The 27,495-nt window shown below is 34.8% G+C and overlaps 1 protein-coding gene across 2 annotated transcripts in view; it reads right to left on the bottom strand.

Moving 5' to 3' along the window:
• Window positions 1-27,495, bottom strand: part of LOC149772990 (uncharacterized) — a 220,275-nt gene that overhangs the window by 27,436 nt on the left and 165,344 nt on the right. The window contains exon 5 of one of the 2 annotated variants that reach the window (XM_089946957.1): window positions 300-18,840. The exons of the other annotated variant lie outside the window; for it this stretch is intronic. Coding sequence (XP_089803083.1) covers window positions 18,718-18,840 — 123 coding nt within the window. The 3' untranslated portion in view covers window positions 300-18,717. Of the gene's footprint in view, window positions 1-299; window positions 18,841-27,495 lie in introns of those variants that run through there. 2 annotated transcript variants of the gene reach the window in all.

Raw genomic sequence — 27,495 nt, 5'->3', positions numbered from 1 at the left:
ATACACAGCGAGAAAGGTAATGGAAAAACAAAAACAATAAATTACATTTTCTTGCCAAAATCAAAGCGGCGAACTGATGATTTAAAGATGTTGGAATCAACAGTTTATATAAATAGAGCCAGTGCATGGTAATATATGTATGTATGTATGTATGTATGTATGTATGTATGCATACATGCATGTGTGTATTTATGCATGTATGTATGGATATATGTACGTGTGTGTATGTATGTATGTATGTATGTATGTGGATGGATGGAAGAACGAATGTATTACCAGACAAATCAGCAAAACAAGAATAATTAATATTTTTTATTAATAATAAAATCTGTTATAACATTCTTTACACGCCATTCCACAGTCATCGTAAGAACTATCGTACACATACCCTCTAAACAGTCTGTACAAATCAATACTTTCTTCAAGGCATCTTAACTCAATTAGCTATTAAAAACCAATGTTTTGGAAGGCCCATTCCACTGTGAACCCTCAAAAACTACAATTCTTTCCTCGGTAGGGACATTGTCAGAACAATGATGCCAGCTACTATGGACACTCGATATGCCAAGGCAGACTGCATTCATTCAAAGGCTACCTATTTATCTCACAACTTAACAATGTATGCCCAAAACAATTTGGTGTTGTGCTAACCTCCAGGCAAGGGCACTAACAATGATTATGCTAGCCCGCAGGCAAGGGTACTAGCCAATATTAAGACTATTACAAAAACATTTCTGGCATGTCAACACAATGTTTCACAGTTGTGTCAATACAACAAAATTACTAAACAAGTCAATACAGTTTGAATACCCATACCCTTCACATTTAACATTTTCTGCAGTATGACACACATCATGAATTGCCTCATGAATGACATGTAACCTTTAACCTATAACCTCCTAATCACAGCAAGTTCAAGTTGCCATAATCTACTAACAACCACAAGGTTGCAGTGCTTTATTGTGAGCTACCGTATACACCAGCTTTTGATTCCAAATGCAAACAAAAACCCTGAGATGCCCTCGCATAATGATCCAGCTGATTGCAGTCTATATATACTGTTTGTTTTACTGGTTACTCCTAACAAACTGCACAAATCCAGATCTGCCAGCACATTATGTGAAGGCAGATCTGGGTCTATACATTTTGCAGTTGGACTTGTGAGTATATACTATAAGTTATGTAGACCTTAGTTTTTTCTTCATATCCAAGCAAAGAATTAAAAATTTGATTATTTACTCTTGTAGAAAAGAGGCAAATATATAAACATTTTAAAGATAACCAAAAAGTGCAGTCTAGTAATATAATTCCTATTCCATTATTATGTACAGTGTTTTTATATCTTTTCCAATATTAAATTTAATATTAACAGAAGCAATAAAATACAGATACTGCATAATTTATTTAAATACTAATTCCTTTTTTCTTCAATATTCATATTTTGAAAATCGTTGAAAATGTAAACTATGTTAAAAAAATATGATCGTGGCATCTTCCTCATTGTTAGCCGAGATCCCTATTGATTGACAAGTTTTCTTACATTGTAAAGAATTTATCCAAATTTAAAAGAAAAGTTGTTTGACAATTCATCAGGAGAATAAAGTAACAGTTGTCTATAAAATGAATAAACAATATATTGCATTTCCTTTATTAATGGAATGTTCTTTTACAATGTGGAAAACTTCATATTAACAAAATTGTTGATTTTGAATTGAAAATGTATGCCATCCTATGTATGATTGAACAAAAGTAAACTTGCTGTAACATAAAAAGTAGATTTCCTGTAATAAGGTCACATCTTCAAAGGCAGCAAAATGAATTTTCAAAGAAATTTAAAGAAAGTACTAGCGTGTCAATAACCAATAAGATCATTCAATATAATCAAATCATTAAATTTAATTTTATAGAAACCCTGTACATTTCAAACGATACGAGATACCTTCAAACGTTTAGTAGCTAACAGTTGTCACTCAATGTCTTTGATTACAGACTTTATTAAATATTTAATAGGCACAAGTTCCCTTTATAACAGTTGTCACTCAATGTCTTTGATTACAGACTTTATTAAATATTTAATAGGCACAAGTTCCCTTTATAAAAATAAAGTTTGCTTAAATGATGTGTATATCTGCAAAACCTGAACTGTTTGTTCTACCACAGCTCCAATGCCATACATCCATTTCTGAAAACAGTTAATTTTCTCTTAACAAAAGTCAGATATCTAACATTTGGACTGGATAAATAGTTCATGATGTGGACTTGTAATGTCTCCACACATATACCAGGACTGTCCAACCTGCAGCCCATGGGTCACATTTGACAGAGTCCATCAAACTGTGTGGCCCACAGCCACATGGGCAGTCCTCTTAATCAATACTTTTCCATTTTTCTGTAGTGCATTCTGATTAAGCTTTAGGTATCTACCACAATATGTGACTTTCATAATCAACAATATGATATCCATGTAATAAGAAAGTTATTAGCGTCATGTAATAACTGTGATGGATGTTCATATCTTATTACCGTACTAAACTTCTTACTCGTGCAATCTGCACCCATAAGCATATGATCCAGTTTGTATGTCCTGTATACTTGCTTACAAGTGGAGTCCAACTGCAAGACCCTGACCTGCCACTAATTAATGCACAAGAACATCAGGGTCTATGATGTTTGTTGTACTGATTACTACTAATAAACTGCAGAGACCCAGATATGCTGGTGCATTAAGTGGTGGCAGATCTAGGTCTGTGCAATTTGCCATTGCACTCAACTTATAAATGAGCATATTCATTACATTGGTAAGTAAAAAAAAAACGTGCCATTACAAAATATTGATAGGTGATCACATTTTGGAAAAGCTTGCCTGGAAAGTATCACTGCTCCTAGTATCATGTGCAGACTTGTACCTTCTTGAACACAAGACAATCTTTTCTCTTAATCAACTTCACCACCTCAATTTCTTATAAATTCCTGAACAGTAACACTCAATGATGTTATCTCTTTGAAGTTGGTCAGTGACATGTTCAATCTAGTTAAAAACCTACAACCTACCTTTCCTTTTGTTTAATTTTAATATATGAACTGGAGCTGATAAAAAGTTTCTGTATGCCTTGTATATCAAGCACAAAAAAAAAAAAAAAAAAACTACTGTCTTTACTCGCTTATAAGTCTAGTCAAACTGAAAACAACCAAGCTCCTGATCCATGGCAGCATACTGCACCTGATGAACCAGGCTCTGTGTTGCCTGTTCTACTGATAACTCTTAACAAACTGCATGGACCCATTTCTTCCAGAGCATTATGCGATAGCCAATTTGCAGCTCGAACAGACTGACAAGCAGGTAGAGACAGACAATAATGACGTTCATATTTTTATAATTACCATTCACTTACATGTTATCTGCCACAAAAATAGCCTTTAATTTGCCATTTCCAATATCAACAAAAGAAAATACTAGATTTTATTTGCCACAATAAGGTTATACAACCACAAGTAGACAATGTTTCAAAAAGTCAATTGTCAAAATTCTTCAGGGTGTAGTTTATGAAAAAAAAAAAGATTCACTTGTGGCTTTTATTGGTATGTAATCTAGTCACCACACGATTCTTAAAAAAACCAATAAACCTGCTCGAGTTACAATCATATGCAGAACTCCTCATACGTAAAAGCACATTATAATTTGAACATGTCTTTGGTCAACTTCAAAATCCTATATTACACTAATAACAAAAATCATATAACTTTTTTTATGTGCCATGAAATTTGAGAAACAAAATCTTTAGGATTTCATATAAATCGGGTCATTATATTTATCACGTTTACAACAACAAAACTGACACATTGGAAGGGTAGGATATGCGTTTTCACTACGAGTATATATAACATTTTCCTAGTTGGGGTGAGGTCAGGGTAATGTTACAAAAGAAAGTCATATGTCAAATTATGAAAATTCTTTACATGTTATTATATAGACAAGATGAAAACTATTAAAGTGTGGAAAGATGAAAAATGTTTCTAGTCAAAGAAACAAACACTGAATTTAAAACCCCATGAAAAGAACCAGGTTACAAGTGAACAACACCTTTCTTCTTTATTTATATTCATGGTGGATTCATCCCTTCAGATTACTGATAATTGTCTCATTTAAAACTGCTACCTGAAAAGGTGTATCCATTATATATCTCTGTGTGTGTGTGTGAGTGTGTTGTTTCCAAAGAAAATATATTTAAGTCATTGAAGTATACACTAGTAGGTTATCATTGACCTAAATGAATAATACCACAGGGGCTTGTATTGTTGCTTACAAGTTTTAGTATGACTGATGAATAAATTGGGTGCAAAGATACCAGCCTCTGTGAATGACCCAATTTGTAAGCAACGATACAAGCCTCTGTGAATGGCCCAATTATCTGTATCCCCTGAGAAAACATTGTGTTAGTATGTGTATTACTCAACAACATGACATTATGTGATAATCCGATATTTGTTCTCAATACAAGTAAAAAATTTCTGATCTCACTTGATGTCAATTTCAAACTGATCAAGAACAGGACACGAAGTTAGCCATTACTGAATCCAGCTTTCCATTCCATGTTCAGTAGATGCTTAAAATAAGTGGATGTAATAGCAAAATTCATAATAAAAAGGGTTTTAATAATGTTATGTATCAATAAAAAAATTAATTTTGTGCAGGTCACAACATTCAGAAAATCCAGATTTTATTTGTGTGTATTTTTTTTAAAAAAGATTCCTTTGCTAATCAGACAAATGTTTAGGGTAAGCAGGAAAACAGTATGGCTGGTCTGGAAAATGGAAACAATGCTAACTTTCGTTTAGGCCTTATGAATATTTCTAGTTCTTGCAGAAGAAAAATGTCATTAACTAGCAGACCCATTTATTTCTAGGGGCATAGTGGGTTTGAGATCAATGTGAAAACATCAGTAATTCCTGTTTTGATACACATAAAACAATGTCATATATGATACAAAATTTTAACAATGTAATTAAAATCTTCCAAAATGAATGAAATCTCGCAAAACCTGCGTCTCAACGCAGCAGTCAGACCTGTCAACCTGAGGTTGGACATTACAAGACGTCAAAGTGATATCACAGTTGTAACAAATGACCTGAGAAAATGAGTCACATGACTTCTAACACCAATGTCAAAGTATTAGGAACCTGATATACAAAAGGCTTATTTATCAATTCATCAAAGAAAATGTTCAACAGCTATCCAAAAAGTATACAATGCATGATCATGCAAGAATACATACTCCATGTACTTGATGCTAGTATTAAATTGATGAAATGTGAAAATACAAGTCCACAGAACAGGAATTAAGAAAAAGTAACAATTCATAAGACTTGCAACAATTAGCATTATTTTCAAGCAAACAGACAAAATGAGCTATGATGTATATTTACTTAAGAAAAAATGCACACATCAATGAATGCTGACTGATTTGGACATGTCAATGATGATTGATCTGGAGACATATCAATGCTGACTGATTTGGACACCTGTCATGATGACTAATTGGACATATGTCAATGATGACTATCTGGACACCTGTCAATGATGACTCATTGGACACGTGTCAATGATGACTATCTGGACATATGTCAATGATGACTACCTGGACACATAAATGATTGATCTGACACATATCATTGATGATTATATGGACACGTGTCAATGATTACTATCTGGACATGTGTCAATGATTACCACCTGGCCATGTCTTTTGTGGCAACGAATCTGATACATTGCTTAAGTAGAAAAAATGTGCAGCAAACAAACAATTCTACTCGATTCATGACAATATTCAACATTAGGAACAAATGTGGAATTTTGCAAGCTGCATCAACCATTCTCCAACGCTTAATCTGCATAAATCTGATAAAGGATAAAGACTTTTTAAATCCTAAAATGAAAGTGATGCTGCTGAGTGTTCATTTTTTTCTTTAGAGCATTAACAATAATGTATCATTTAGTACAGATCACAAAGACATTTAGAATCAATGAGACAGAGACTGAGAGAGATGGTGACAGAGATTCTGAAAGCAAATACAAATTTTTGGCTATGCGATCTGCGTGCATACTTTCTAAAAACTGCACTACCAAGCTCTAATCATTTTGTGTCAATGCTCAACTTCTGTCAATGCACATGCAGGCTTCTCTTTTTCACATTTTTGTGTAATCTATCATTTATGCATCATACCTCGAAAAATCATAAACTTTCTCCAGAATGGCACAGCAACTGTCTTCCTGGATCTCAAAGGTAACCTGTTCATCCCAAATATTTTTAATGACTTCATTATCAAAGAGGGTTTAATTTAATCTTTTCTAGACTATAACCAAAATTTCCACTGCAAGGGCCTGTGAGAAATCCTTGATGATACTGGATCTATCATTCAGGGATTCTGGTACCATACAGTATGTATGGTCATCTAAACGTCGTACCCAAATGCAAACAACACCAACCCTGATACGCCATCGAATACAACACCAGAAAATCAGGTTCAACTCCATCAACCCAGATCTTCTGGTATGTTTACGTACTTGCACATCTGGGTCTGTGCAGTTGTACAAGATGTATAAGCAACAAACTTCCTGCTAGAATGGTAATGTATGATGCAAGGGTTGCTAGATGTTTTTAATGGACTGCTCTGGACGATGTATGTAAAACACATCAACTTAATTAGATTAGTTTAAGAGTGAAGCCAGCTTACTTGTGGACAGACATTCCAGATCTTTTTAGGCAAAGGTAGCAACTTACATTTTGATTCATGAAATAATGATCATACGTACATGTGGTTTTCAGAACCAATATAAATTACAAGTGTTTTTATAGAATAGGTAAATCAAGTCCAGAGAATGACTCCAAATGTTGGAAGGAATAAAAGACACTCTATTATTAGAATAATAAAGGTCCAAAAAGAGACTCCAGTGGCCAAGGCTCTACTGAAGTAAAAGGACTCCAGCAGCCATGGCTCTAAAAAATCAAAGAGACTCTTATAGTCAGAGACTAATATGTATGTATATTGATTTCTGGTGCCATAAAATAAGTTAGAAGTGCATTATCTCTCACTAAGATTAAAGTGAATCTGGGAATGAAATTTAATGCAGGCAGAAAAAGAATACTGAAGGCTAGAGGGCTCATTCTTGTTAGCAATGACATTCTCTAATTTTGCAGGAAGCCACAACGGCTCCAACTGCCCCAAATTTTCGAACAACATTTTTCAACACTAAGTGGTTATTAAAGCCAAATACAGAAGAAAACAACGAACTGATAGGACACTGGCTCAATCCACCTGATCTACACAAACATCAAATAAAATAATCAGCTGGCTTTACACAACTCTAACCAAAATACGACGACAAAAAGCCAAATCAACGTCCAGGACTTTATGAGGTAGAATGTATAATATCAGCATAATCCCGTACTTCATCTCCTCCTTTCCTCAACAAATGGACGACTTGTTTAAAGTCTCCAACCTGCAACTGGAATGAACAGTGGTGGCTGCTGAAGGAAACAATGGAGGAAGAAGAAACATCAAAACAATCACAAATCAAGCCTATTCATGCTGGTTCCATGAGCTATAGTCTCACATTGTACAAATGTAATTCAAAGACAAAGAAAACCTAGTAGGTCTAAAACTAAAAGCTTCTTCGAGGTAGCAAAGGCTGACTGGTTGATTGTAATTTCAGAAAATCCAAAACACATCAAACAATTTGCTGCAACAGATCCACATTCTGCAGAAAACTGCAAGGCAAACAGCAAGAAAACAACTTCTTTTTAGGATCAACTTGTTTTAAAAAATCTGATACTTTTTTTTACACATTTTATTTACTGATTAACATAGACAAGCATCAAAGATCAATGCACCTCATTCCACTACTTCAACAGCAACAATTATTCTATTTTAACAAATCCCTTTTTATGCTAAAATATCAGCTACAGGAGTACTTAATTCAAGGGTTTCATACCTAACTACAAATGGCTAAAAAGAATTTCCAGAAAACCAAGATAAAACCCCTTCTTTTTAATAGCCGAGTATTGAAACCATCTCTGATAACATGATTTTCAAGCTTGCCACTGTGGTGGGCATATTGGATGCGAGATCAGCACCATTTTTATTTAAGACCAAAGTCTTGGCAGAAAACCCATTTTCAGTCAAGAGTATGCATCATATTTCTAAGAATGGCAACCATGGTGGCCATACTGGATGTCAGATCAGCTTCATTTGAACTAGCTAGACAATATTGAGAAGTCTTCAAGTGAAAACCCCATGACCATACGACTTTCTTTTTAGGAGTAGTAGTACAAATTGGATGTCAGATCAGCATCATTTGGACGAGCTAGACAATATTAAAAAGTCTTTAAGTGAAAACCCCATGACCATATGACTTTCGTTTTAGGAGTACATATCGGATGTCAGATTGGCATGATTTTCATTAAGGACCAACTAGATATCACAAGTCTTGGTGAAAACCCCGTCAATATACTCAGTTCAGAAGAAGTATATATAACAATATTTTCAAGAAAAATACTGTGGCAGTAATACAGGTTGTCCAAGTGGCACCATTTTTGTTCTGAACCAACTAGACCCTGTAAATAATGTGTGCAAAGTTTCTTGGCAATCGTGCAAACAGTTTTGAGGGAATAGTAATGGAGGGATGACAGACAACAGGCCCTCCCAAAAGCTCATCCTGTCTATGATCCCAAAGCTACAATGTCACAAAACAATGAATAATTTATACATACAGCTGACCTATCAAACATTAAGCTGCCCTTAGCTGCCCCTCATCAGTGCTGACTTAGCCTGCACTGAGAAAATCTCACATTTTCTGTTTTACAATACAAAAATGATGGGAAGACCTCATCCAGCTGAAGGATACTGTAGAACATCTTTCAGTTCAGACATATCATTCTTCTCAGATCTCACAGCCCATTTACCCATCCATTTTTAGAATAACGTACATCAGCTCAGACTTTCTCTTTCGTCTCTCCTATCTCTTAATCAACTTACCCATCCATTTTTTTGTAATACTGTAAAACATCTTTCAGTTCAGATGCCTCATACTAATCTCTATATCCCTCAGTCAATGTATCCATCCACTTCTTGAGTACTGAACAACACCTATCAGGTAAGACTATTTCATTCTTCTCTCTGTATCTCTCAGTCAATGTATCCATCCACTTCTTGAGTACTGAACAACACCTATCAGGTAAGACTATTTCATTCTTCTCTCTGTATCTCTCAGTCAATGTATCCATCCACTTCTTGAGTACTGAACAACACCTATCAGGTAAGACTATTTCATTCTTCTCTCTGTATCTCTCAGTCAATGTATCCATCCACTTCTTGAGTACTGAACAACACCTATCAGGTAAGACTATTTCATTCTTCTCTCTGTATCTCTCAGTCAATGTATCCATCCACTTCTTGAGTACTGAACAACACCTATCAGGTAAGACTATTTCATTCTTCTCTCTGTATCTCTCAGTCAATGTATCCATCCACTTCTTGAGTACTGAACAACACCTATCAGGTAAGACTATTTCATTCTTCTCTCTGTATCTCTCAGTCAATGTATCCATCCACTTCTTGAGTACTGAACAACACCTATCAGGTAAGACTATTTCATTCTTCTCTCTGTATCTCTCAGTCAATGTATCCATCCACTTCTTGAGTACTGAACAACACCTATCAGGTAAGACTATTTCATTCTTCTCTCTGTATCTCTCAGTCAATGTATCCATCCACTTCTTGAGTACTGAACAACACCTATCAGGTAAGACTATTTCATTCTTCTCTCTGTATCTCTCAGTCAATGTATCCATCCACTTCTTGAGTACTGAACAACACCTATCAGGTAAGACTATTTCATTCTTCTCTCTGTATCTCTTGGTAAACTTTCTGTGAATTCCTTTAATTTGATGGATATCTATTTTCTTAATACTGCACTAAAAAAAAAGGTTTCCTGCTACAAATTTTAAAAAAGATTACAGACCTTTTCTGGACCAAAAATAAATAAATCCCAGACCTCCAAATCATTATACTAAAACTTCTCTCAAATGCAAAAGAGCCGTCTTGTTACTGGTTTCTGACTAAGAAGGTTGAAGACTTTTTCAAGATTTTTTTTATAGCAATGTTTCATTATTTCCAGACATTTTCAAGACTTAGGCAATTGTCAAATATTTAACCTTTTCCAGAATTTCAGACCTGCATGGGACCCCTGAAACAACAGCTTCATTAGTACTGTATATATTTGTGGACTGGAATTAGGATCCGCAGGTTTTCTTAACTTTATCAATGACTATTCATGGATTGAAAACAGAATCTGTATATTTCCAATTTCATCAGTACCTATTTGTCGAGAGGAGAAAGGACCCACTTTTGTTTTCGTAGTTACATCAACAACTGTTTGCTGAATGGTTTTGGAATCCAATTGTTTCCACAGTTTCATAAACAATCATTTGCAGACTGGGGTTGGAATCAGATTGTTTCCACATAACAATTAGTGAGTCTTCAAAATTTATGATTACAGTATCCATTAAAATTTAAAAAACCCATTCAAAATGGTGAATTCAGTCTACCTTTAAACCAATGAAAGTCACACATCTGTTGGCTTCTACCTGGCATATTCCCTCCTTCCTTCATATCTCTCTCTCTCTCTCTCTCTCTCTCTATATATATATATAATGCAGCTATTTGTGTTATTACTATAAACCATGTACTTTTCTCAGTCCTTTTCTTTGTGTGCCTTGAAATGGCATTTTATGAAGATTAAATATTTTGCATTGTGTAAGTACGTACAGTATGGTATTGTAAGATTCTAACGTATCATATATGTACTCACTTAAAAGTCGATTCAAACTGTGAAAACTAAGATCCTCATCTGCAGTAGAATAATGCCAGTGCAGATCAAGGTCTGTGTTGTTTGTTCTACTGATTACTCCTAGCAAACTACTAGCAGATCTAAATCTATGCAGTTTGCAGATGGACTTATCTTACATGTATAGACAGTATTCATGGACTTATCTTACAAGTATAGACAGTACTCATGGACTTATCTTTCAAGTATAGACAGTATTCATGGACTTATCTTGCAAGTATAGACAGTATTCATGGACTTATCTTGCAAGTATAGACAGTATTCATGGACTTATCTTACAAGTATAGACAGTATTCATGGACTTATCTTTCAAGTATAGACAGTATTCATGGACTTATCTTACAGGTATAGACAGTATTCATGGACTTATCTTACAAGTATAGACAGTATTCATGGACTTATCTTGCAAGTATAGACAGTATTCATAGACTTATCTTACAAGTATAGACAGTATTCATGGACTCGTTTTGGGAGTACAGATAGTATTCACAGACTCGTCTTATGAGTATAGACAGTATTCATGATGCACTCTTAGTCAAAACGTCAATCAAAATGAAAGATTTCCTCTATTTTGTAAACATTCATTTGCCATATGTACTTGCTTACAAGTCTGGTCCAACTTTGAAGAAAACAGACCCTGATTTGCAACTGCATAAAGTGCCAGTTGATCAGGGTCTAGGTTGTTTGTTCGACTTTCTCGTTCAAAAGAACTGCAATGACTCAGCTCTGCTAGTAGATTATGTAGATCAGTTTACATTTGGACTTATAAAAGAGTACATATGGTAGGTTTAAAATGTAAAGAAAAAAAGGATTCCTTCCCTCATGATCCAAGTCCAAAGAATTTTCGGCAGTTACCTGTATTCTTGTAGTGGATCAAATCTATGTCATTATTTCAGGTTATACTGTTATCTTGCTTTTTTCACACATGATGTTCAAGTGCTTTATGCATTTACATTGCCAAAAGATCTGTTTAACTTGGCCAAATTTTCCATCCCCTTTTTTTAAATTGAGCAGCAAGTGTTGATATTATAAACACAGACATAAAAAATTATATCTATTTGGTCCTTAACATTTTTACAACTCATTTCTCACTTTGTTCCAGTTTTTAATTTTCTCATGTAAGCTGATCTTGGGATGCTTTATGGTTCCCATTCTCAATCAGGAAAACAAGTCATTTAAACTGAAAATTGAATATATCACTGGAGAATCAAGTATATAACTTCAAGGTAGAAGGATATATATATAAAATCTTGGTTTTATATACAAACAACGTAGAATTACTTGGTCTTAGTAGTTACTGCCTTCAAAATATTACAATAAATATCAAAAAGAAACAAGGAAATACACGTTAAAGAGTTTTAGAAAAACATCAAGTTTGCTTCATAAAGTGTACTACTGATATCCATACACTCACTGAGGTAAGACATCTACAGCATTAGGACAAAAGACGGGACAGGGAATTCGATAACCGAACAAGTATAAAGCACCGGTAGGTATGGCACTATACAGACACTAAATGTAAAATTTCGCCAGAGGTCACGGAACAGGTTTATTTCTGGGCATGGTCAATCAATTGTACATTACATTTTCACAAGCACTAAATTAAGTAAATTTCACAAGATATGTCATTTAAACAATTGTTTACCATAGATTACTCGTGTGCAAGGTGGGTCCAACCGCAAACAACAGAAGTTCTATCTGCCATCACATAACATGCAGGAAGATCAGGGTCTATGATGTTTATTCTACTGATTACTACTAACAAGCAGCAGAGACCACTGATCTGCTGGTTCATTATGCAACAACAGATCTGGGTCTGTACAGTTTGCAGTTGGATCAAACTGGTAAGTACATGCAGTATAGCACGATCCAAATGCAGAATGTGTATTAATTACCACTGAGAACAGAATAACGAGTTTATGCTCCCCATACGATGCAACTGTCAAGAGGTTAAAACTCGGCAATGTACAGTACTAAAGACATGTTAACAACAGTTCTGATTCTCCTACCCCATCTTACTGGGTTAGGGACTGGCCATTTAAGGAGGGGAGGGGGTTTGCTAAGATTTGTTTTTGCAAAAATTATTTTCCAGCTCTTAGATGGCTTAATAAACATATTCTTGCTATAAAAGAGAAATTGCAAAAATATCCATTACAATACTTGAAAAAAATATTAATTTTCTTGTTGCAAAAGAGAAAGCAAAAAAAAAACGTACTCTGGCCTCCTCCTAAACACTGAATTTTCAGCTGGAATGCAAAGCTGCAGTGTGATGAGGTGCAACCTGGTGCAATGCTGTTAATACTGCTAAACCAATTATTCTGCAAAGCAATGTGGTACATTCAGGTATTTCCATAACAGTAGTACAATTATCAGCCCATATACCAGGGTTTATTGGTACAATAGTACAATTACCTGTCCATTTACCAGGGTTTATTGGTACAATAGTACAATTACCTGTCCATTTACCAGGGTTTAATGGTATTCTAGGTGGACCACAACTGAAAAATTAATGCTTACCATCTATACTCGCTTATAAGTTCAACTGCAAACTGCACAGTCCTAGATCTGCCATCACGTAATGTGCTGGCAGATCAGGGTCAGTGCAGTTTGTTAGGAGTAATTAGTAGAACGAACACGGTCCTGATCTGCAGGAGAATTATATTACAGCAGATCAGGATCTATGTTGCTTGCAGTTTGACCTGACCTATAAGTGAGTACATAAGGTATTACTACAAAATCATGCCAATTCAATAAAAGGTGTGAAAAACTGCATCCAGTATTTGCCAACTCTACCTTTGCCAACTTCAATATATTCCCCATAATTTTCAGTTCTAGAATAACCTTGATCTACACATTTCCAGTAAATGTGGTACATGACAAGCAGAAACTTAAAGCAGCTTGAATTTTGTAATGCTCAATACCTCTTCACACAGGCAATGTATCATGTACCTCTTCACAGTCAATGTATCATGTACCTCTTCACCCAAAGTATATCATGTACCTCTTCACCCAGTGTATCATGTACCTCTTCACAGTCAATGTATCATGTACCTCTTCACCCAATGTATCATGTACTCTCCACACTAAGTGTATCATGTACCTCTTCACACAGTCAATGTATCATGTACCTCTTCACACAAAGTATATCATGTACCTCTTCACCCAGTGTATCATGTACCTCTTCACAGTCAATGTATCATGTACCTCTTCACAATGTATCATGTACTCTCCACACAAAGTGTATCATGTACCTCTTCACACAGTCAATGTATCATGTACCTCTTCACACAAAGTGTATCATGTACCTCTTCACACAAAAAATGTCATCCTCCTCCTTTATGAATAGCTGGGCATATGCTGTTGCCCAATATGAATCAAGATTCAATATATCTAAATACAAGCTACTATTTTATTTCAGGCTGTATAAATGAAGGTGACTTTATAAAGTTGTTTATACATGCATAACTGAATTATTTACTCTAATTTGAGTAACAAAATGTGTCTGATGAATTCATGTGATCACAAACTCACTTTTAATGTCGCTAAGAAGATCAAAAAAATAATCTTAGAAGGGTTTCAAAATAAATACAATAAATAGATAAATAAAATTAAATATAACATGGCACTAACAAAGGATCAGGAAAAATTCCTTCCACAATTTTACAGTTGAAAATTTGAAGTTCACCTTGTAAATTCCCCCTAGCACTGGTGCTCTGACTTGCAAAGAAATAAAGAAAAACACGGCAATTTCTACTTTTAACCATGTTATTACAAAAACAGTGTAAATGGTACCATCTGAATTTAAAATATGTGTATATATACTTTTATTATCATTTTAGTTCTGTAACAATGATTCACATTACTCGGATTTAAAAAAATACGGGATAAATTTGTCCAGACAGGTAATATGGACCTAAATTGATAAAATATATTTTTGATAAAATACACTATTTCAAAGTATGAATAATAAATGTGGTTTAAAGTACATAAAAAATGATTATTATGTAACTGATGCAAACTTTCTTGATTCCAAGAAAGTGACGATGAGCGTGACCCCAAAACTCTATGATGGTGACACGGGTTGCTAATTTTCAGCAAATTCAAAGTAAGCAGCATGCAAATTTCCAGGAATTGATGTCCCTCACTTTTCATTGGCCACAGGGAAGTTGATTTTTGTACAGGAAAGGCAATGGTAATATCGTAAATGAGCTAAGGTACATCTGACACTACTAATGACATTTAATCATGGCAATGGAACATGGGTTGACACTACTAATGACATTGAATCATGACAATGGAACATGGGTAGGACCTCATAAAGCATACAAAATATGGGTCCAATATTTAGCAGCTATAACTCCACTAAATGATATAGTACGATGATAATCAAATTTCACCACTGTATCAATATAAAATCGATTATATAAAACAAATAAATTTTTAAAAAATTATTAAAATCCAACAATTATATTTAAGAGAATTATCCTATAAAAAAGGAGGGAGGGTATCAGAATACCAAGGGATTTATTGCATTAAAGAGACAAACGTCAGACAACTTGGCTAAAAGATGAAGTGCACGGTGAACATCTTTGTAAACAACACTGACAATCAAATTTGGCCAACATCTTGACAATATCAAGTTGCCTGCTTCGTTTAAAATCCAATAAAGGGGTCATTCAAGTGCTAAAGCTAAAGTGGACAAATCTGATAATCAGGGGCCTTAACTCTGCCAAATGATGTTAAATGCTGACGACCGAGCTCCTCAACTTCATTGAAATCCTTTTAAAATTACGTTTCTGTGCAGAAATAGAAGTTAATAGGTCTGATAACAAGGGACTATATACAACTAAATAAAGATATCTAATGCTGACAATAAAACACAGCCCAGTCAATGTCAACTATCAAATTTGGTTCAAACTGAATCATAAATTAAGAATTATGTGGAAATTAAACTCAGTCAAGGGGTCTTACAATCAGGGACCTTAACTCCACTAATGATGACATGGAAAGCAAAAACTCAGTCGATGTCTCATTGTCATTAAGCTGCATACAAAATGTGGTTGAAACCCAATAATAACTATGGAGATGTGGAAAAAATGGGTCAGTGTAGCAATAGAAATTAGCTAAGGTCTCATCAACATCAAAAGTTTGTTAGAATCAAACAATAATTGTGGGATTTATTGTGTAGAAAAGAAAGTGGGTGGGTCTGCTAATCAGAAGTTGCAACTCTGCTAAACAAAGATAAAGAAGGCTGTCATATGAAATCAATCTCCAAACTTGGCTTGAAATCCAACAATAATTACAATAGCGGAATTAAAGTGCAATGGATGGTTGGAAGGTCTGGACCCATTTAATGTCCCCCACCCTATTTCTACAAAAAGCAGGCAGGAATAAACAAATAATAATATAAAGATAGCCTGCAAATATGTCATTGAAGCAATTTCCATTGGTCTGCTAAAATGAAACAATATTACCATGTCTGAAGCAGAAGAACTTGAGTTACACATGTGATGACTGATGATGAAGGTAAAACCAAGAGATCAGCTAAATAACTGACCCAGCCAACATGCCAATGAAACAATGTAAAATGCCAATATGCAGTGAATGATATGGCATGACTTTAAAGACATGAATGAGAAATGAAACCTGTTATCCAATACACCAAGACAAGTAGAGTCAGCATGCAAACCATACAGACCCTGATCTGCTATCCCATAATGCACTTGAAGATCAGGGTATATGTTGCTTGTTCCCTTGATTACTCCTAATAAACTACTTAGATTTGCAGGAGCATTATGTGCCAGCAGATCTGTGTTTCTGCAGTTTGCATTTGGACTGGACTTAGTATATATTGCATGTTAGTCAATATCTTCCTATTTCCCCAAATGAAATTCATTTAACAATCAGCAACATAAATGCCAACTATAAAATTTGATCCCTTTACTACACCCAGGATATGACAAAACTTGCATCCCTTTACTACACCCGGGATATGACAAAACTTGCATCCCTTTAAAACACCCGGGATATGACAAAACTTGCATGTGCATCAACTTGCAGTTGTCATTGCCTACTGCATGGTGTAATGCAACTCCCTGTTACAAGATGGATTGTAAATGTAAATACTTTTCTTATCAATAAAAACCTCAAGTAAATTTGCAATGTCTCTTTTGAGGTACTTGATTTGAATTTTGATACTTCTATGTAACTGTGAAAGCTAGTGAAAAAAAATAATTAAAACAAATTATGTTTAAAAGCATAAATACATCTCTTTCCACACACCCACACCCTTTTTACAATTAATGTTATTCTGTTAAAAAATTACCTGATGAGGGAAAATGATAAAACTATGAAGGTGAATAAAATGAAAGTTTGTTATCAGTGTGATATGTAAAGTGGCTGTATTTTAGTTTTTAGTTTTCACTTCCTTAGACTGAAGACATATAAGTATTGTCCATGCTCACAAGTTGAGTCCAACTGCAAACAACATGGATCATCATATGCCATATGATAGTGCACCTGCAGATTTGGGTCTATGTTGTTTCTGATACTGATTACTCATAACAAACAGCACAGACCCAGATTTACTGGCACATGTGATGAAAGATCTGGTATGGGCTGTTTGCAGTTGGTCTCATCTTATAAGTAAGCAAAAACAAAAACCTGTAAACTGCTACAAAAAAAAACAAAACATCAAATCAGTTCATCCAAATAGTAATACCCTGCCCAACTTAATTTGTCCATCTCACATGTTTTGTTTAATTATGCTTGTTTGTAAAAATACAATATATCAAAGTTGAGAACGGTTTTTAAAATGTGCTTATAGTGGCATACAAATCTATTCAAGCCATTTATTTACTGACAATAATAAATATGTATATTTGTGTAAAATGAGTCATTTTTGCTTAAGCATGTGTATCAGGTTTTTGTAAAATGTTCATAAAGCTGAGAAATTTGTAAAAAGAAACAGAAAAATGGAAAACAAGTCCACAATTACCAGGCTATATAATCAGGTTTTGGGTCAATGTACTGAAATATCAAACTGGTTTGATGTGGCGGCTATGTAGCTGTGGGGATTTCTTGCTTACAAAAAGTGTGATCAAGTGCACAAAACCAGTAGGTCTTCATGATTTTACTTGTGAAAGGGAGTTGGTGTGGGTGAAAGACATGTTGCAAGACTTTTTCTTGTGTATCTCAGGGAAGGCTGGGTGTTGAGCAAGGTTGTGATAACAACTGGTTGTGCATTCAACCAATCTAAACATATTTACTAGTGATAATGTAAAATGCTGCAACAGCACTCAAACGTTCTGTTACCCGTAAGTCATTAGTACTGATCATTAAAAATGACTCAACAATTGGTACCAATCTAACCTATACTCTAGTGTAAACACTATATTCATATTCCCTGGAATTAAGCCAGATTTACAAAGTAGATATCAAGGCTAAATCTTCACAAACTATATTTAGCCTAAACAACATCAACGACTCTTGTACATTCTGGCTGTATCTAGAGTCCATTAAGAACAAGACTAGTTCTAATCTTGTACAGTCTGGCTGTATCTAGAGTCCATTAAAACAAGACTAGTTCTAATCTTGTACAGTCTGGCTGTATCTAGAGTCCATTAAAAACAAGACTAGTTCTAAATGAATAGGTCGATCCAACAGGAAACTGTATGAACAGCTTTAAACCTCCCACAGTTGCTGATGTACTTCAGACCCTGAGAAGCAGTCATACAGTCCTTTCGGTTCCTGGATTGCAGGATCCACACATTCTGTCCAAAGCACAGTCTCCCTATATAGGGAGTGGCAACGAATCAGTATGCACAGGACGGCTCTTCTACAGGTGTAAGGGGATTGTAGGCCATGCTGATCGAGCGGAATGAGAAAATGGAAGGGTCGAACATACTCCTAGGTGTTCTGCTCCCGCCATTCACAGTCTGAAAATACAACAAAATTTAATTATTATTATACTTGATTAATTAAGCATGCATTAATCAGATTCAACAAGCAAAGCTACAATCTGTTGTTTGCAGTCTGACTCGACTTCTAAGCGAGTCAACATTTTTTTAATATAAAGGTGACATTAGCTCAAATATCCCATTTGCTGGTGCCTAACGTACATAGTACTGCAACAGATCTGTCAGGGATCTACAGCTATGTACAGTATATATTCACACAAAATGCGGATCCAACAACAAATAGCACAGACCCTAATCTGTTTCTGCATAATTATCCACAAAGCAGGGTCTGTGTCATGCAAGTAGATTAAAATCCATATCTACTTACAATAAATTGTTATGACAGGCACAGATAAAGGTTCATGTTCCGGAATTCCCCGTCCACTTATATTTAGTAACTTATCAGATAAACTGTAATAGTTCGTGTTGTAAAGATTTATTATTATAAAGGTTATGGTCAACAGTCTTTGTATTGGTGTGAATAATATCTACAATATGTCAATTTTAGTTGGACTGTATGCTACATGTTGTTGTTGCTAAAGGTTTAATGCCATTGTTCAGTACATTCTAGGCTGTACCTGGCAGATGGTACAAATGGTGGAGTATGAAGCCAGGAAAACCCCAGTAAGAACCACTGACCTATGGGAAGCTACAGGTAATGTACTAGCTCAGGATCGATGCTGTCTGCAGTTGGATTCAATTTACACACGACTCATTTGTATCAGCAAATCGGGGTCTATGCTGTTTGCATCCGACTTGTAAGCAAAAACAGTTATGTACCAGCAATTCAGGGTCTATGCTGTTTGCATCTGACTTGTATGCAAAAACAGTTATGTACCAGCAAATCGGGGTGTATGTTGTTTGCATCCGACTTGTATGCAAAAACAGTTATGTACCAGCAAATCGGGGTCTATGTTGTTTGCATCCGACTTGTATTCAAAAACAGTTATGTACCAGCAAATCGGGGTCTATGCTGTTTGCACCTTGATCAGGCCTGTACTCAAAATTCATAAGGTGTACCAGCATATCACGGTAAAGTACCAGCATGTCAGGGTAATGTACCAGCATATCAGGGTAATGTACCAGCATGTCAGGGTTTAAACTCTCTTTAACATTTTTTTAAAATGAGAAGACCTTGACCCGACAATACGTGGCAACAGATCTGTGTCTTTTTCATCAGTTTCAGTCAAATTATCAATGGGTAAAAAATATTTTGTTCTAAGTCACCAGAGAGAATGAGTTTGATACGGTGCTGTGAGTAATCAACAGAACAAGCAACAGACCCTGATATGCAGGTGCATTGTGCTACAGAAGATCAGGATCAACATATAAACGTGTATATATGGTACATATATTGTGGTGGATTAAATCGAGAAAATTGAGGCCAAGTGCAGAAAGTGTTACTTGGGCACTTCAAACAGACTTGAAATTCTGAAACATTCAACACAAACCCCTTTCCAGGCTCCAGGCCATCATATTCAAACCAGAGTTTGGTGTCAACTTGATGTTGTCAACAGTGACTAAAACAACATATGGGACTGGGTGTATTAACTGAGATTACACCCATCATTTGGGAAAGAGTACCTGTAGTAAAGAGTACCTGTAGTAAAGAGTACCTGTAGTAAGTGACACTGATGAACAGTGAATACAGCAACTGAAATTTCTGGTCATCAGTTCAAACATTATAAAACAACTGTCCTCTCATTAAGAACAAAAAGCAGCAAAGAACCATGAGCCCACCCCCACCACTGAATCTGAGACAAAATATTTTCGGAAAAACAAACAGATGTCAACTATCTATAAAGGTGATTTACAACAATTTATGTGCTTTCATTAAATTAAACACCATCTATTGCGAATAAACAACATTAAATATTTGCTACTGTGCTTATTTTTGTGCTATGTGTTGTGACTTGTGCACATCTCAGGTATGTACATTTACGTTACTTTTGATTTACACCTCAGGAATGCATCTAAGGCATAAATTAAGTGTCACCTGTGTTGTAAAAACTAACAGAAAATATAATAGCTGAAATCTGTCTCAATCTGAGAAATATTCAGGTGAAAATCACCAGGTTAGTGATTACTTACTTGCTAAATGTTCCATCGAATGATGGATGTATAGGAAATTTATCTAATTACTTATATTCCTAGGAATTCTAGTTTATAATCAATCACTTTTGGTCATGTTTAAGGTTTTATTTCTCTGGATACCAGAAGTACATGAAGGAAAAAATTCCTTTCTTTTGTATTTATTGTCCAACTATGCATGTAAATTAAAATCACATTTGAAATGCTTCATTGTTGAGACTCATTTTTTAAAGCAAGTGGAGAGATAACAACACCTATAACAAGAAATAAAATTATTTTTGATCACTCAATATTAAACATGCATTTGTATAAAAAAAATACAAAACCCCCCAAAAATCAAAAGCATTGGTGCATCTCTCTCTCTCTCATAAACACACACACACACACACACACATAAAGAACTTGTGATATTTTGAAAGATGGGGCATTGAATGTTACATCAACATGCAGAGATCAAAGAAAAATGGAATATGGTTGAGAAACAATTAGTCATGCTAATATCTTAAGAATCCAACAACTGAATTAATTTGAAAATTAAAAAATGTGTAAATATACTGCAGCAGGAAAATATGAATTACCCATTCCAAGTGTTTCTAACACCCAAACAAATCCACTTGCAATACGTAACTAAATGAATCAGGGGAGCAAACTCTGTGAGGCTTAAATAACCATTGGTGAGAATGCTGGGTTTGTACCCTGCTTTTTTAAATCCTGCCTGAATGCCTATAACTTGGCTAGTCCCATTGCATATCACAAGTGATGTGATGTGATTTGGATTTTTAACGTAGCTTTAACAATTTTTCCGTCATATCGCTATGATGTCTGCAATGTGTCAGTTCATAGTGATGTTTAGCACTGGGGCATCATGCCGCAGACATGTAGCATGATGTCCAACCCAGTCACATTATTCTGACGCCAGGCCAACCAGTCCTAACAATAAACTCTTAATGTTGAGCGGCGCAGCTGTTAGCACCATTTCTTTTTTAAGTCTTTGGTATGACCTGGTCAGGGATTGAACAAACGACCTCCCGCATCCAAGGCAGACGCTCTAACCACTAGGCCACCAGAGCAGTCACAAGTGATTCCATCTATAACGTCCCAAGAGAGGTCCCCGTTAGATGTAAGCAATCATATCCTACATTAAAGCACAGGACTTTGAGATACTATCACTGTAGTAAGAAAATGGCAGAATATGACAGGCACATCATGGCAAGGTTCTCAACTGTCTCTAAGTGGGTAGGGGTGCAATATCATAAAAAAGTTCAACTTTTTCAATGTCATTCAAAATATTATTGTCAAATAAAATGAATGTTCATCATCTGTCTGTCATTGTAGCATGAAGGAAGGTAGTTCAAGTTTCAAGATACCAATTTCCAATGCCAAGAATGCATTTCCAAGGGCAAGGTCACATCATATTTACTGTTGTAACAATATTTGCTACCTGAATTACCTCCGTTTGCTATTTGCTTATGACCAAGTTTACAACAATACCTAAAAAAGTTTCATTTTATTTTTAGGAATAAATTATAGATTAGTAAATATATCTAGACTGCACTGTTTATATTTTTTTTTACAAGACATTTAGAATTTAATTTTCAACGGACAATCCCATGTCACAGAAACTGTAACCTTGACTTTGGAAAAGGAAATATGTGTCATGTTGTATTTACAATGCTTTTTTCTGGAATACATTCAAACTATGGTCCCAATAGTCATGCAAAGATGGCATCGTTTATTCTGTGCTACTTCAATGAATTAACTTTTGTCCATTATAATGATCATTTGTAAACAACATATTAAATAGACAATATTTGTCTTGCTCAGTTATAATATTTAGAAGATTTATTAATTTAAATCAGGCATTGGAATTACAAAGTGCTTCTTGACATTTGGGATAAACATGGTTCCCACGGTTTTCTAAATATAAATTTCCAGGTCTTTTCCAGGATGAAAATATTTTTTTCAAGGTTAACATATGACCTTAACTAAATGGAAGTAAGAACATTTTAGACTATAAAACATGCATTTTTCGAATCTGAAGATGTTTCTCTTTCAAGACTCTCCAAAACATATTTGGAAAAGATGATCATGTACAACACCACAAATGAGTCACACGAAACAAATCTGGCTATACTACTATAAATTGGCATTTAAAGCCATTTCAAATCCTAACTTTACTTTGCTGACCTGCATTATGTTGCTACAAACCTTTAATTCTAAAGAATTCTAGAGTAATATATGTGCATGTTATACAAAATAAACACTTCCTATCACAGTATGAAAAAACCCTCAATAAATGCAAAGTATTAGAATCCCATCTTTTAACGGAAAGAGTTTAACCCTGAATTTATGTGTGCCAATAAAATCTCAAACAAGATTTTTCAACCAACCTAAACTCCTTAAGACGATTTGGTTAAAACTTCCATCATTTAAAGACATTTACAAAAGTGTTGATTTAAATTTTGACAAAAGACCATCAAAAATATATATTGCTGTATAAACAAGGACTGCATTTTTTGTAAAATCGATTTGTCTTCTTGTAGTTTAATATATCAGTCCCAAAACCTGTATTGATACATGGGCTCTTATCATTTCTTAATATATAATAAACGGGATGACAATTTCAAATTTCTCCTGCGTTCTATTTAAGATCTAAAACCAATGCTTCAAGCTACATGTCACTGTGTAATAGTTTCGCACCAATGTTCAGCTCAGAGATTCAAAATTTTTCTAATCTGGGTTTCCTCTGAATATTTAAACCCTTTTTATCACACTTGGACATTTAGGATGGAGTGTGGGTTCAGAGCAATTATGTATAAAATATTTGGAATCTGCTGCCACCGTAAGGTAGCTTACCAGTGGGCCTAGCAAATTTAAATTATGTCATATAGACTTATACCTGCATGAAATCGATAGGAAATTATTTATTTTCTCAAAAATGGCAAGTATTATAATCATTATATCTTTAATCATCTGACAGACTAGACGAAACTCTGCATAGATGACCTGACCCGATACTTGCCATTTGCATTAATAGTCGCATGACTTTGCAAATCTCAAACAATGACAACTTAAGTCCAATAGTCATGTGATATCAAAAACAAACTCCTTTTTAATGTTGTACAAAATTTCAATTATATTAAATGAAAGTCTGATACCTTTTGTAAAAAAAACAACAAGAATATAATTATCAACATATTTATCTCGAAAAATCTATAAGAAACTTGGCCAGTCTGATTCATCAAGAGAGTAGTCTGGTTCCCTGCCTCATATGCTCCCATTGTGAGAGAGCACATGTCAACATGGTAGTCACATGATACAACAAAACTCCGGAAGTTGGTCTGTGAATAAATATAGAGAATTTTGTGCTTTCTTTTTTCTTTTTATTACAAGTTTACAACTTTCATTTTATATTTTTTTCTACAATATTTGAAAATGACGGTTGTGAGATTCTATGTGCTCATGTGACTAGCAATCAAAATCGCTAGTACCAGCTCAAATTTCACCAATGCATTAATTTTACCATCTTTCAGCAAATTAAAGACATAACAATTTTAATACTCGCAATTTCTGAGAAAATAAATAATTTTCATATCGATTTCATGAAGGTATAACTCAATTTACAATGTTTAAGTTTGCTAGCCCATCCGCTAAGTGGCTATGCTTTAACACCACCATGTTGGCCTCTTGTGATACTAGACTGGTTTTCATACCTTTTAATATTCTGGTTAGAACTCGATAATTTAACTCACGATCCGTTCACTTATTACTCAATTACGTAATTGTTTCTAGCATCAATGTGGAGGAAAATTCCTGGATTTTTCCTGACTTTCATCAATATTTGCAAATTTCAAGGACTTTTCATGGTCAGGAAAAAACATACAATTTCTCCCGAACCCTGGATAAAACACTATTTTGAGATTATTGTTAATTTATTCATGGACATTCGGGATTATAGCACTGTAATACATCACAAGTGTTGGCACATCAGCTCATATCCAAGACTAATGGCACATCAGTGCATTCAATACTGGAATTCTTTGCAACACTATGCTTCTGGACTTGCAATAGAACTTCTGGGATTATTAATTCACAATAATGTAAGCTCCTTTTAAATCTGCACCTTGTATTCCTGAAAAAAAAATTGTTGAATTTGACACACTCTGGTTTGCTGCTTCTGTTACTTAATTTAAGACCATAGAGTCATAACAGAAAATCGTCTGTTCAATAAAAATACTGAAATGCAGCACTCCTTTGTGTAACATTATCCATCTATTTGACATTAAAAAATCCCTTTATGGATTTTTATTTCGGGGTTTTTAAATTGGAATTTATTAATAACACTCATAGGAATCTTTTAATGTTCCGAAGATAATATTTGGAGAAATAATTTTTTGTATACATGACTGGGTGAATATCTAAATAATGTTGACCTTGATATGAAATTTTGCATTATAAAACTGAAACAAAAATTTCGACAAGAAAATAAACTGAGTATAGTTTCTTGGTACTAAATAAATCTGAACCTGAAAGAGCACCCTTGTGAAAATCTTGACCACACAGACTACAGTTTGAAGACAAGGCAAGACTGGTCATGCAATCAACTGGACCGTTATGATAAATTGACACTTTTTACTTGCAAAATAATTTTATTTAGTAATTAGAATACAAAATTTAAAAAATAAAAATATAAAAGCAGCCTCTACTATAATGATGCTATTAAAGGGGGGGGGGCTCCAGGTCACCAAGTGGTCTCACCTGTCTACATGGGATTAAGCCTTGGTTGGCCAATGTGTTTTTAAATGGGGCATTGCAAAGTTATTGCATGTGGTTCTTACTGGGGCATTGCAAGATGCATTGTACCACCACCCAAGTAGCAAGGCATAACTATATATGCATGTCACTTCATTTATAGCTGCGTGCATTGTATTTAATGTTTTGATTAACTATGTCCTATCTAGTATACACTAATTATTATAATTTCTAAGGATACCTCATTGTTTAACGTTTTTAACTGGGGCTTCACCAGCTACTGTGGGACAATGCCATCATTCTCTTCATAAACTGCTGGAGTATGTTAAAGTCTTCTGCCGTCTTCATTAGTCTAATCCCTAAATCTGTGAATTTGAATTTGACTTTAAAATGTAATAATTTTGACAATTAAATGTAATAATTTTGACAATTAAAATGGCCAGTCTTACATATTACTTAAATTTCCTTATAAAGTGTAATCATGTGATTTGTAAGAAAATTTTAAACATTTTCTTCCGTCAACCGGAAACATACAAAGCAGATTAAATGTTTTGACAGCTGTAAAACTATATTTTTATAAATAGTTATGAAAATGATGGGTCATTCAACCGTTCTAAATTACTCAAAAGAACCCACCATCTATACTCACTGTAGTCCAACTGCAGATAGCGCCAGCAAATTTAAATGTGTGGTTTCTTTAGGAGTAATCAGTAGAACACCTTGGACCATGAGCTACAGACACATTATACTGCATCAGATCAGGGTCTATGCTGCTTGCCGTTGAACTCTACTAACAAGTCAGTTGAGGCGGTATGTCAATATATCACATGGAAAAAATTTAAACATTAAAACAAACCAAAGAACATCAACCTTTCATCTTAAGTTATTACCAGCAGAAGCGTTTGTCGGCCCCATTTCAAATATTACATCATGTGTAGATTGGACAGCAGCCACATGTTCTTTCTTTAGATGTTTAATCTCGATACTTGATGTCGGTAAGAACTAGGGCTGCAGTCGACAGTGTTATGTTTGCGCTGGTGCCAAGTTTCAAGGTCAGGCATGGGGGGGGGGGGGGATAAGAGCCTGGCATCAGCCAAAAGCAGCACATGGATTGGGAATTATTAGTCGGCAACATTAGAAAGGATAATTAATGTAGATTACACCACTTGGCTCCAACTGAAAGGAAAGCCGTAATATGGGGCTGCTAAAAATAGTAGCATCATTCCAGAGGCGTGGGAAACTCTCCACGTGCCAGTAAATTAATGGCATTAACATTTCCCACCTGGTTCGCAAAAACACAGCTTTCAGTTAGACACAGGAAAACTGAAGGGAAAAAAATTAGTAACTTCCCTCCCTTTTCTTTCATGCGACTTGTACATTGCGCATCGTTCATCTTTCCGACATAATAAAACGTGCACAAAGATCACTTTTAACGAAATTTTCTTTCAAACCAGAATATACGTTTTCTTTAACCTCGGCATAATTTTCCCCCAACTAATAGTATAGACAAAATATTTTGTTTGAGCTCTTTGTACAATTTAGATTAGTTTAAAGCGATCTGAGCCACTTGTTTTTTTTTTTAATTAAAAATCTTAGGTCGAGAAAGGTCAAATTTTGAACCCCAAAAAATCAGACTAAACTAAGACAAACTTGTTTATTCTGTATCAATTATCTCTCAAGACAATAAATGCAAAGACCGGTAAGAATGAGTTTTGATTTTAACAAAAGAAGCATCAAAATGGCATTTTGTTAATTATTTTCAATATTTTAAGGGGCTTACTTTACAGCACA

This window comes from Sinohyriopsis cumingii, unplaced genomic scaffold (assembly GCF_028554795.1).
Source record: "Sinohyriopsis cumingii isolate HCF-2022 unplaced genomic scaffold, ASM2855479v2 utg000938l, whole genome shotgun sequence".
Lineage (NCBI taxonomy): Eukaryota > Metazoa > Mollusca > Bivalvia > Unionida > Unionidae > Sinohyriopsis > Sinohyriopsis cumingii.
This window is presented reverse-complemented; position numbering and strand designations above follow the sequence as displayed.